The sequence below is a fragment of the Gobius niger genome, assembly GCF_951799975.1.
Source record: "Gobius niger genome assembly, chromosome: 14".
Classification (NCBI taxonomy): domain Eukaryota; kingdom Metazoa; phylum Chordata; class Actinopteri; order Gobiiformes; family Gobiidae; genus Gobius; species Gobius niger.
In genome coordinates this window covers 10,359,993-10,370,421 of record NC_136865.1, presented here as the reverse complement: position 1 = coordinate 10,370,421, position 10,429 = coordinate 10,359,993, and the positions used below count along the sequence as shown (strand labels likewise).

Here is a 10,429-nt window from a genome sequence, read left to right as displayed (position 1 = left end):
CGGGAGAGGCTTGTAAACGGTTACGCCTCCAGACCCAGTTGCCAAGGCTGGTGCGACTTATACTCCGGAGCGACTTGTTGTCTAGAAAATATGGTACAACCAAAAAAGTCTGCTAAATTAGCTGTAGAGCCTTGCATGTTTTTTTGCCCTTTTAAAGACTTTTTATATTCATTGCATACATAAGAGACCTCTACTACTCCTTTACTTGATTGCACATTTTCCCGTCTATTGCACCTTCAAGAGCTGATGTAACAAGTGAATTTCTCCGTTGTGAGATCAATGAAAGTCCCATATTTCCTTATCTTATTTCAGACTCACCAACTCCCTGTACCAGCGATTGAGTCTTGTGACCGTGGCATGCGATCGCCGATCAGCGAAGGGCGCACGTGTGTCATTGTGTTGTAGTGAATCATGAACACTGTTGATGTGTTTTTGGTCATTTACCGCTCACTGCGCCATCCGTGGATTGTTATTGAAGGGACTTCCGTGTCCCAAGAGTGATCGAGTTTTCTCGAGCCAATGAGGGAGCATATACACCAGCTCTGTGTGGACGAATTGAGTGTTTGTAAGAGCTATAAACGAGTAGGGGACATGGATACATTTCAATTCAACTTGCTCATTCATACGCTGATTGATAACAGGAGCTTTAACACCATCATGACATGAAATAAAAATACTAACGTGTATACCTCTTGTACTTGTCGTCAACATTTCTATGTGAATTTCTGGCCGGACCGAGTCGAGGAAAGGGCACCTGCTGTAAACGCATTAATCATATCAAACAAAAGGCTTGGTGAAACAGCAAATGTCAACACTGCTATTCTACTTCAGGGCAGCCTGTGTCCACTGGAGTCTTTCACACATTCTTTCCTTGCTTTGAGAGTCGCGAGCGGAAAGAAGCAAGCAGACCTATGGAGTTACATAACAGTGACACAGCTTACTTCTTAAGTATGCACCTATAGAGTGTATGTATTTAGAACAGAGTATCGGTATGCAAATCAGCCACACTAAGATGAAAGCTTGAAGCTTGTTCTTACTTTGCCGGTTTAAACTATAGGTATACTTACAAGTCATAATTGTCAATGCACAGTGAAATAAAGATGTTTTGAGTGAAACATCACAAATTAATTGGCATAGTTCAGAAAACGGTTTTATCAACACTTAACTAAACACTAAAAGTCCAGTTAATATGTTAATATTTCATGACTTTGATCTTTTGGTGCTGAAGGAGAGCATTATGTTTCCTTCAAAGAGCAAGTTTCAGGCACTTACAAACACATAGACGTCAGATATTGTGAAAAGTAATACCAATATGACCCATGAAAAAGAGAAACATCAGCATTGACACCACTTTTTGTCAGTTACAGTTTTCTGAAACTATGGAAAAAGAACATGGAGAGATGTCAACTGGCATGCAAATGAGCCTGTGTGTCACTCATATGCTATGTTTTTTTACAAGCATACCTCAAAAGCCTTAAGCACTGTTCCAGAGGCCTTTGACAACTTACATTTCTGAAGCTATTTTCTTACATTCATTTTTAAAAATACATGTGCGTGTGTCATACCAACAACTTGTGCTTAACCTGGTACAACCTGTGCAAAATGAACGGCTATACAATACTCGAGAAACACTGGCCTTGGTGCCGTCTAATCAAGTCACAATATCATGACTTAATATTAGGATTGACTTGGAAAAACTGTGTTATTCATTTATTTAAATTTGGTATAAATAAGAGCTAGGATTAAAACAATGGAAAGTTCCACTAAGCAACATTAGCATTTCCAAATCAAAGCTGGCATCACAAACTAAGTCTTACAATCTTACGAGCCGAGCACCACTGGTTGCCATTAGAATCTTAATCAAGTGCTTGCTGTGATTTTCAGTTGCTGTGAGTGGGTTTAGAACAGTGTAGTTTTCATAAGATGTTTGATAATTGTGGGGTTTTTCACTAGCATGACCCTGATAACCTAATAAACACTGTGGGTCTGTCTGCCTGCCTGTCTGGCAAGCTAGCTGTGTTTAAATAAATAGCAAAACACCTATCTATATTTTACAGCCCTATATACATTGGCCTTCTGATGCTGAGGAGTAGCATCTCTAAACGCCACATACTGTACATTAAAGCAGTAGCCTGAGCCTTTACTGCCCTGACGCGCTACATCTTCAAATTGCGCTAAAACCGGTAATTAACATTTTTCCAACGCGTTGTGAAGCAGCCGTGCCGCGCTCGTGAGCGTGCGCGCGGGGGCTGATCGTAGTCTCGTGCGTGTCGGAGTTTTCATAAACCTCCCAGTAGCCAATGAGAAGGCACGCATTAACCCACGCACAGTAAAAAAAAAAGAGGAGAGCGAACTCACAGGCGTTTGTAATCCTTAAGAGACGAGACGCCGCACTCTGAGCAGCACACATCACTTCTGCCCCGGGAGCTATCACTGTGGAGATGTACTTTATCTGACTTTATTTTGGAGCTCTGTGAAAGACGTCTTGCGAAGAGGAGCGACGAATAGAACGACCCGCTCACTAACAGTCAAACTCCGTTCATCCTCACCACCTGCGTTTGAGGCGGAGTTGCAGTCGCAGTGACCGCTCGCTCTGGACATCGATGCCCGGTCCGGTCGCCATGTCCCGCGGTGACGCCTCGGAGCAGTGTCGGCGGTTCAGCGTGCTGTCGTGGGGGCAGGTGCGTCGTTTGGACTCCATCCTCGGGGAGAGCGTGCCCATTCACGGCCGGGGGAACTTCCCCACGCTGTCCGTGCAGCCAAGACAAATTGTGCAGGTATGAATGAGATTTTTTATTTGATCTTTTTAACAGGGTTTTATTGTAGGCTATACTTTTCAGAAATGTTCAACATTGGACTGCTTTGTCATAGATGCAGGAAAGGAAAGTACTTCAACGGAATAGCCTACAGTACTATGCAAATGATAACTCAAATTAAGGGCACGTTTCAGAAAGATTATTTTATGATGTGGGGCAGGTTGTACTTTAGCCTATAGTGTGGTTTTATCCATTTTTTGTTTTTGGAATAAGTTTTAAAATGATAGATGTTATGCTGCTCTTACTCTTTCTATTTCGATGCATGTTACCTTGTTATTGCTTATAATAAAAGGGCCACTTTTGATTATCGTCGTTATTAAACACTAATGCTTCATAAAATAGCCTAAACAACTGTGTGGTAATTATACCTTCCACTCAAGTGTGGTCTACTGCCTATTGCATTCAATTAGGTCACTGATCATATTCCAACCACATGCAGCTTGAATACTTGCCTCGAGTACTTAAGTTGACTTTGAGCAATATTCCCAAATCTTCCTAGAATAATCAGATGTTCTATACATTGGTGGCTATATAAGCAGTCTCTGATTGGTAATGTTACCCTTTGTCACTCAGCATGACTCCACCGGTGAATAGGCAGTTTAACATACTGAAAGTAAGAGTCCAGTCAGAGCCTATAAGTCTTGAGTTGGAGACCAAAGCGGGGTGCATTTCTCCGCTGACCCCCTCCCCACCCCTGAACATAAACACATGCTAACAGTCCCACAGTGATATACTACTGACCTGACAAGTTGTGAAGTAGCCTTTTGCTTCAAGTTCCCTTTGAGATCATAGCATATCGCTACACTCACATGAACTTACACTGTAGTTTTTCTTCTATGAGCATTTTTTTTTTTTTTTAAATATAGTCAAGCTATATTGTACTCAAGAGGGGGAAAAAAAGGCTATGTTTAATTCACTTTTCAAAGCAGACATGTCGAGCAGTTTTGTACTTAAAATTGTGGCAAAGTTGATTACACACAAAAGAACATTTGATCAGTCAGAGACTTAACACAGACATTAGAGTGGAATGATCTAACGGCGTGACTTTACTTTTCCACTAGCTCACTGTTCTCTGCTTCTCCCGTCACTTTTTTTTTTTTTTTTTTTTTTTTCACAGCTCTCGAGAATGCAGTCAAGACGCAGATAATGACCTAGCTTTCAAATATTTACTGGGGATGAACCCTATAATGGAAAGAAAGATTTGCCTGGGCTTTTCTTGTAATGTCTTCACGTGTTGCAGGTTTACGTTCCCCTCGAGTGAATGATATTTTCTCTGGTGCTCCTGCGGGGAAGAAAGACCCTCACGCGCTCACATAACAGTTCAAGGCCCCCTATAATCAAGGAGGCCCCTTCCTACCATCTGCTCCTAACATCCCCACTAATGTCTTTCCCTCGTTAGACCGTCCTGGGACCCCAACTTTTTTTTTTTTTTTTTTTTCCTCTTCACTTTCCATGAAGCATATAACCCCCTTTAAAGAGATTTCCAATAGGGGCTACTGGAAATGTTGCCCCCTTTGCCTTGTATCAGATTTAGGGGCTCCACAGGGTACCGCCATGGCTCCGCTTTCTTTCACGCTCCTGTGCAGAATGTTTCCATGATAGCTGGAGTTGATGCCTAGATGGTTTATATGAAGAAGTACTAAAACCGAATCAACTGTTCCCATGGACCTTGGAAGGAGCTTGAAATGAAATTCAAGGTTTGGGAAGTGCTTGAATGTTTGCTAGAACCGGGAATTTTTGTTATTTCTGCGACTGATTATGAAGTGCTATTATTCCAACTTCCACCAGCAGAGGGAACTCCAAAAAAAATTGAAATCCTTACCAAACTCCATCTCCTGGTCCATTCTTTTCTTTACATTTAACATCAATGCTGAGGTACCCAAAAGATAAAGACTTTTAGCTTACTAAGGAAACGTAGAATCTTGAAAAAGGCTACCCCAGATTCTATGAAGCTGACGTCATGCGTGCTGTCATAGCATGTGCCAAAAGATTTTCAAGTCTCGCCACATTAATATGTTTACCAGATGAACATGAATGGAATCTCGTGGCTGGCTGGAGAACAGGAAGGCAGTGAACAAACACCGTAAGTCATGGAACATACAGTATTTGACAGTAATGGGCGGCATTTGACGACCTAAATCATGCTTAGAACATGCAATGGCGTTCGTGTTGAACACTTTAGGAGCAGGCAGAGGTGTCTGGATGAAAGGCCTGTCATCACGTGCTAGGTGAGCCTGACCAAAAGATCCCACTCCCACCGAGGCCCTGTCAATGGCGGGTTTGTTTGAGGGCCACATTTAAATAACATCTGTTTGTGGTCTGTGCGTGTGTGTGTGTGAGCCGTGTGGAGCGCAGAGGAAAAACTCCTATAGTCCCCATTGATTTTACATCAACACTGTTCAACCCACAGCCGGGATATACGTTGACCTTTGGACTATTTACACAGCATCCATTTTGCTACCCTATCGTACCAAATCACTACAGCCCAAATCGCGAATATGTCGTTTGTTATGCAAAATGTCAACTGGGGTGGTGTGCGCGGGTGGAAGAATGGAAGCCAGTCTGTTTTTGTTGGCCATCTCCTGTTCCATCTTTGCAGCGCCACTTAGAGAGTAAATTGTTGTGTCTGCTGTACATATTTGTGACCTGCCCCTGCAGTAACATGCTTCAAAATGTGATGGCTTCTTCTTTCTTTTTTTTTTCTTCTTCTTTTTTTCTGCGAGTGGCTTTGGAGCAGTAAGTGAGGAGTGGATTAGTGCCTGTAATAACACTGGGCTTGACAACATATCGCGGTGGTAAGAGAAGACCGGTCGCCTGACTCCGCCAGGGCTCGAGCCAGACTGTAAACCGACTCCTCACAGGGCTATTGTTGGGATGGAGCAACAAGAGGACGCCATGCTCCCAGTCGTGGTTGGAGGAGGCAAAGGGGAACATTCGGTTTTGACTAATTTTTAATATTTGGTTTGAGCCGTCGCAGTGGAAGATCTTCTCTCAAAGCCCTTGTGGCCTGTCAGGGGTGCAAGCCCTGTTATTGTTGCGCAGACAGAAGGTCTCTACATCCTGATTGGATGTACTGTAAGTGGAATGGTGAAGTCACATGATGTTGACAGAGACATTACTTTTTCCCCTCATCTGATAAAACTTAGAACAGGCATTTGTTATTAGTAAAAACTCATAATGGTCATCCTTTCACATTATTTAAATTGTGACCTGTTAATTCACAATTAAATCCCCAAACAATGTTTTGCTTTTTCGTAACCTCTAACTTTCCCAACATTGGGGATGAGTTCAAAAGCTGATACATTGAGTAGGCGCATTGAGTTGTGTACGAAATGTGCGGCATAAATAAACATGCCTTGCCTTACATAAATAAATGCTCAGTTTCTCCAGTCCCAGTCCGTTAATATTTCGTGAAACTTATCTCTCTTAAATCCAGAGGAGGGTACATGAGCGAAAAGTACAAATTTAAATAGTTTTATTGTAAGTGCTTCAAAATCTATCTTCTCAAATGAGTCCCTTGGCTTGAATGACTTTAACTTTTACAGCACAGAGACAATTGCACATCTGTGAGCTCTTACAGCAGCTGACTCCATTATTTGAAAGCATCAATCTTGGTCCCACTCGATCATCAAATTACAACGTTTGGCTCGCACCCGGACTGAACAAACAGGTGAAAATGACCACCCGTGCATAGGAAATCCAAGGAAGCTTAGCAAATCTGGATAAAAACAAAAAAGGCAGAAATCATTCCCAGCCATCTGCCCCTGCTCCTGCCTGACTGGGCAACCTTCGGTCAGAGACTCGTAACTCCTCATTCACTGTCACCATTTCCTTGGCAAGGGGAGAAACTCTGACTCACTGCCCAGAGCCGTCATGGGCGTCCAGGGAACTACGGGCTGTAAACGGCTGGGTCATTTCAAACGGCCATAATAAACACACACTGTGCCCGCAGCCTAAATGAAATAATCCCAAGGAAAGTATTGAGGCTGCATGAGTAAAGCACAAGGCGTCGTCAACACACCAGACAGTCTGCTGGTGTTTGTGGCTTTTTTTTTCTTTTTCTTTTACAAGCTTTGTGCTCAAGCGTTGGCGGATGTGTCTCCCCTCGTCCGGCCCACCAGGTGCTGCTGCGTCACATGGGAAGTCTTTAATGAGTGGAGAGGAGTAAGATGGTAATAGGATGGTGAAAGTACAGGACGGGTGGGCGTTATATAGATTAAAAATCGAATTGTAATCTGACCCTGTGACTATCAGTTTGGAGTTAAAGGCAAAATGTAAATACTGGGTGTATGGATCGCGGTGAATTTTTTATTTTTTAACTAGTACTGAGCCCCAGTGTGACTCTTTAATGGGCACTTTATTGGAGCAGTTGTAAAATATAATGTCAACAAAATGTTCCCTGGCCAAATCATAAAGGGTTTTTTTTCCCCATTCGCCTGCTGTTTTTTTTTTTTCAAGACGGGTGTACCACAACAAACCAATTGCAGCATGGTGATATGGATGATTTTAATGCAAGATGCTCTGATATGAATCAGCGTTATCAATTTGTAACAGAATTTTGTCAGAATGGAATGGTAAGAAATCAAAAGACTATTTCTTCTGAATTCTGAAAAATAGTTTTATGATGATAATACTCAGGGAGTAGCATTTCTGCAATTCCAGGACTCCTCCCTATCACGTTAAATATCGTCCCTTAAGGTTAGTTGTAATAAAGCTTCAATGCTTTCCTTTTCTTCAAAGCAGAACACATTTGCAATGCATTTGTTTTTATTGTCTTTGCTGTATATCACATGACATTAGTATGTCCTTTGTATGTTTAAAGTAGCATTGTTCCATTAAAAAGGGATTTATGGGATTAGGATTACCCTCAGTATTGTGATATGCCACTGGAGTCTACAGAATAGGATTAACGTGCCTGCATGTGTGTATATGTCTGCATAGATTGATAGCTGGTACAAGAACTGCCAGTCCTTGGTGGCTCAGTGAGGGTCGCCTTACGGACAGCTGTGTTTCAGATTCCTTCAGAATGCCTCTTGTTTGGCTGTTCCTTTTTTCGTTTTGTTGTTTGAGTAGTTGAACAGACAAGAGGCATAAACATCTCTGTAGCGCTGCAGCAGTGTGTGTGTTCCAACAAGGAGATAAATCTTTGACTCGCAAAGCAGTGTTTATACGACAGCAAAGGGATCGAATATGGCCTTGTGCCTGGGGTTACAAAGTTCACAGCTGTACTTTCTTTGAGATTATTACACCACGCCGGCTTGGACTTGTTAATACCACAGCACGCATTTACTGTGAAGAAAAAGTTTGGTCTATTATGACAGCTTTTCAACTCAGTGCAACACAGATTCATTGTCTATATGGCTGATTTTTAGTCCCTGAATTCTTGAGTGAAGCTTTGGATTGCATTGGTGGAATTTTTGAGTGTATCATCCAGATGTGTCATGCCGTGCAGTGGCTCCCTCCAAGATAATTTGAAAATGGATAATTCAAATTGGATTTTGTTTGTATTTAAACATATTTTCCTGCTGAAGTGGATTAAGAGATACACATGTTTTCCATTTCCTGGCAAATTAAAGTTGAGATAGACGTGATTTTACCGGTGTGTGTTTGGGCTTGCTGCATTACTTTGCTTTTCTAACCTAATTTGTTCCACACACTTGAAATTGCAGTGGAAGTATGACAGACTGTTTTTCATTTGTAAGCACTTTGAGGGGTAGGAGCTCAACAGTGGCTTGCGCAGACTTGCATTAAGGCATGTGAGCAGATGAAACGTGAGCTGAATACATCAGTCATGCCTCCTTTCTCTGTATCTTTCAGGTGGTCAGGGCTCGGCTGGAGGAGCAGGGAGTTGTGGTGCGTGACGTGAAGCTGAACGGCTCTGCAGCCAGTCATGTTCTCCATGAGGACAACGGGCTCGGATACAAAGACCTGGACCTGATCTTTGGCCTGAGCCTCAGTGATGACAAGACCTTCCGCCTGGTCAAGGACGTGGTGCTGGACTGCCTGGTGGACTTCCTGCCTGATGGAGTGTGCAAGGAGCGCATTTCACCGCTCGCCCTGAAGGAGGCGTATGTCCAGAAGATGGTCAAAGTGTGCAACGACACTGACCGATGGAGCCTCATCTCACTGTCTAATAACACGGGCAAGAATGTGGAACTGAAGTTTGTGGACTCTCTTCGAAGGCAGTTTGAGTTCAGTGTAGATTCCTTCCAGATCACTCTGGATTCTTTGCTGCAGTTAGACCGCTGCGCAGACACCGACATGTCTGAGACCTCCCACCCGTTGGTGCACGGGGAAAGCATGTACGGAGACTTTGAGGAAGCCCTGGGCCACCTGCGCACCAGGACGATAGCCACACACAGCCCAGAGGAGATTAGGGGTGGCGGGCTGCTTAAGTACTGCCACCTGCTGGTGCGGGGGTTCCAGCCTTCATCTGAGGCTCAGATGAAACAAATGCAGCGCTACATGTGTTCTCGATTCTTCATAGACTTCCCTGACATCAGTGAACAGCAGAGGAAACTGGAGGGTTATCTGCAGAACCACTTTGCAGGCATGGAGCACAAGCGTTACCAGTACTTACTGACTCTGAGACAAGTGGTGGACGAGAGCACTGTGTGTCTGATGGGCCATGAGCGCAGACAGACTCTGGCACTGATCTCTGCTCTGGCACTGCGCGTCATGGCCGAGCAGCACGCCATCCCTGCTGTGGCCAACATCACCTGCTACTACCAGCCTGCTCCTTATGTTAGAGATGTCAACTTCAGCAATTATTATGTGGCCCAGGTTCACTCGCCAATGGCTGCATGTAGTAACTCTTATCAGACATGGCTGCCTTGCAGCTGAGCAAGAACTCTTAAAGACTGATCATTTTTGTATTATTATTTTTTTCAAAATTTTAATTCACGCTGAGCATTGTACTGAAGTGTCCCGTGTTTTTGTAGCAAAGCGGGCTTTCATTTGGAATATTATTGTGGACAAATCCTTTCTATTGCCAAAACTTTTAGTAAAACCATTCCACTAAGTTATACTGTTCAAAACTGCTGTAAAAAGAAAAAGAAAAAGAAATAGCCGAGCCATGGGTACATTTTTATCTTTCATAACAAGAACACGTAATGAAATACAGTATATGAAGGCATGTTGTGTGACTAAGGATCTTTGCTGGTTCTGTTTTTGTGCTGTGGACGCTGGTGGAAGGTCTACGTAGATGAAATGTAAATAGTCGGTAAGAACTCAGAAAGCTGTTTTTTGTTCTGACTGTGGTTTTAGCAGACTTGACCGGGAGAAAAATGGACCAAAGAAATACTTTCTTGTGTAGCAAAAAAACAAACAAAGACTCTATGTGGTTCCAAGTGCCTAAAACTGACCAACATTTACAACTTTATAGTAGCAGCTTTGTGACTTTTTTTTTCATTCAGGCTTTTGTGCAGGGTCAGGTTGTTTTGTTTTCTAAAAAAAAATTAAAATGTCTCAAAACTGAATACTGTGTTACATTAGTCATTATTTCCTGTGTCTTTCACAGTCTCACATGATGAATGTGTCCTCTATATCACTGTAGATAGTGAAGTGTCCTCACTATCTGCCCCAGTCACTCACTCCTCTTAGCGCTGCCTGTG

The 10,429-nt window shown here is 42.9% G+C and overlaps 1 protein-coding gene across 1 annotated transcript; it reads left to right on the top strand.

The window, feature by feature from the left end:
* The first annotated feature begins 2,399 nt into the window (after positions 1-2,399).
* On the top strand, positions 2,400-10,227 carry tent5bb (terminal nucleotidyltransferase 5Bb). Its single transcript, XM_079570521.1, has 2 exons — positions 2,400-2,777; positions 8,634-10,227. The coding sequence occupies exons 1-2, from the start codon at positions 2,604-2,606 to the stop codon at positions 9,657-9,659; spliced, it is 1,200 nt and encodes a 399-aa protein (XP_079426647.1). The 5' UTR covers positions 2,400-2,603; the 3' UTR covers positions 9,660-10,227.
* Positions 10,228-10,429: the final 202 nt, after the last annotated feature.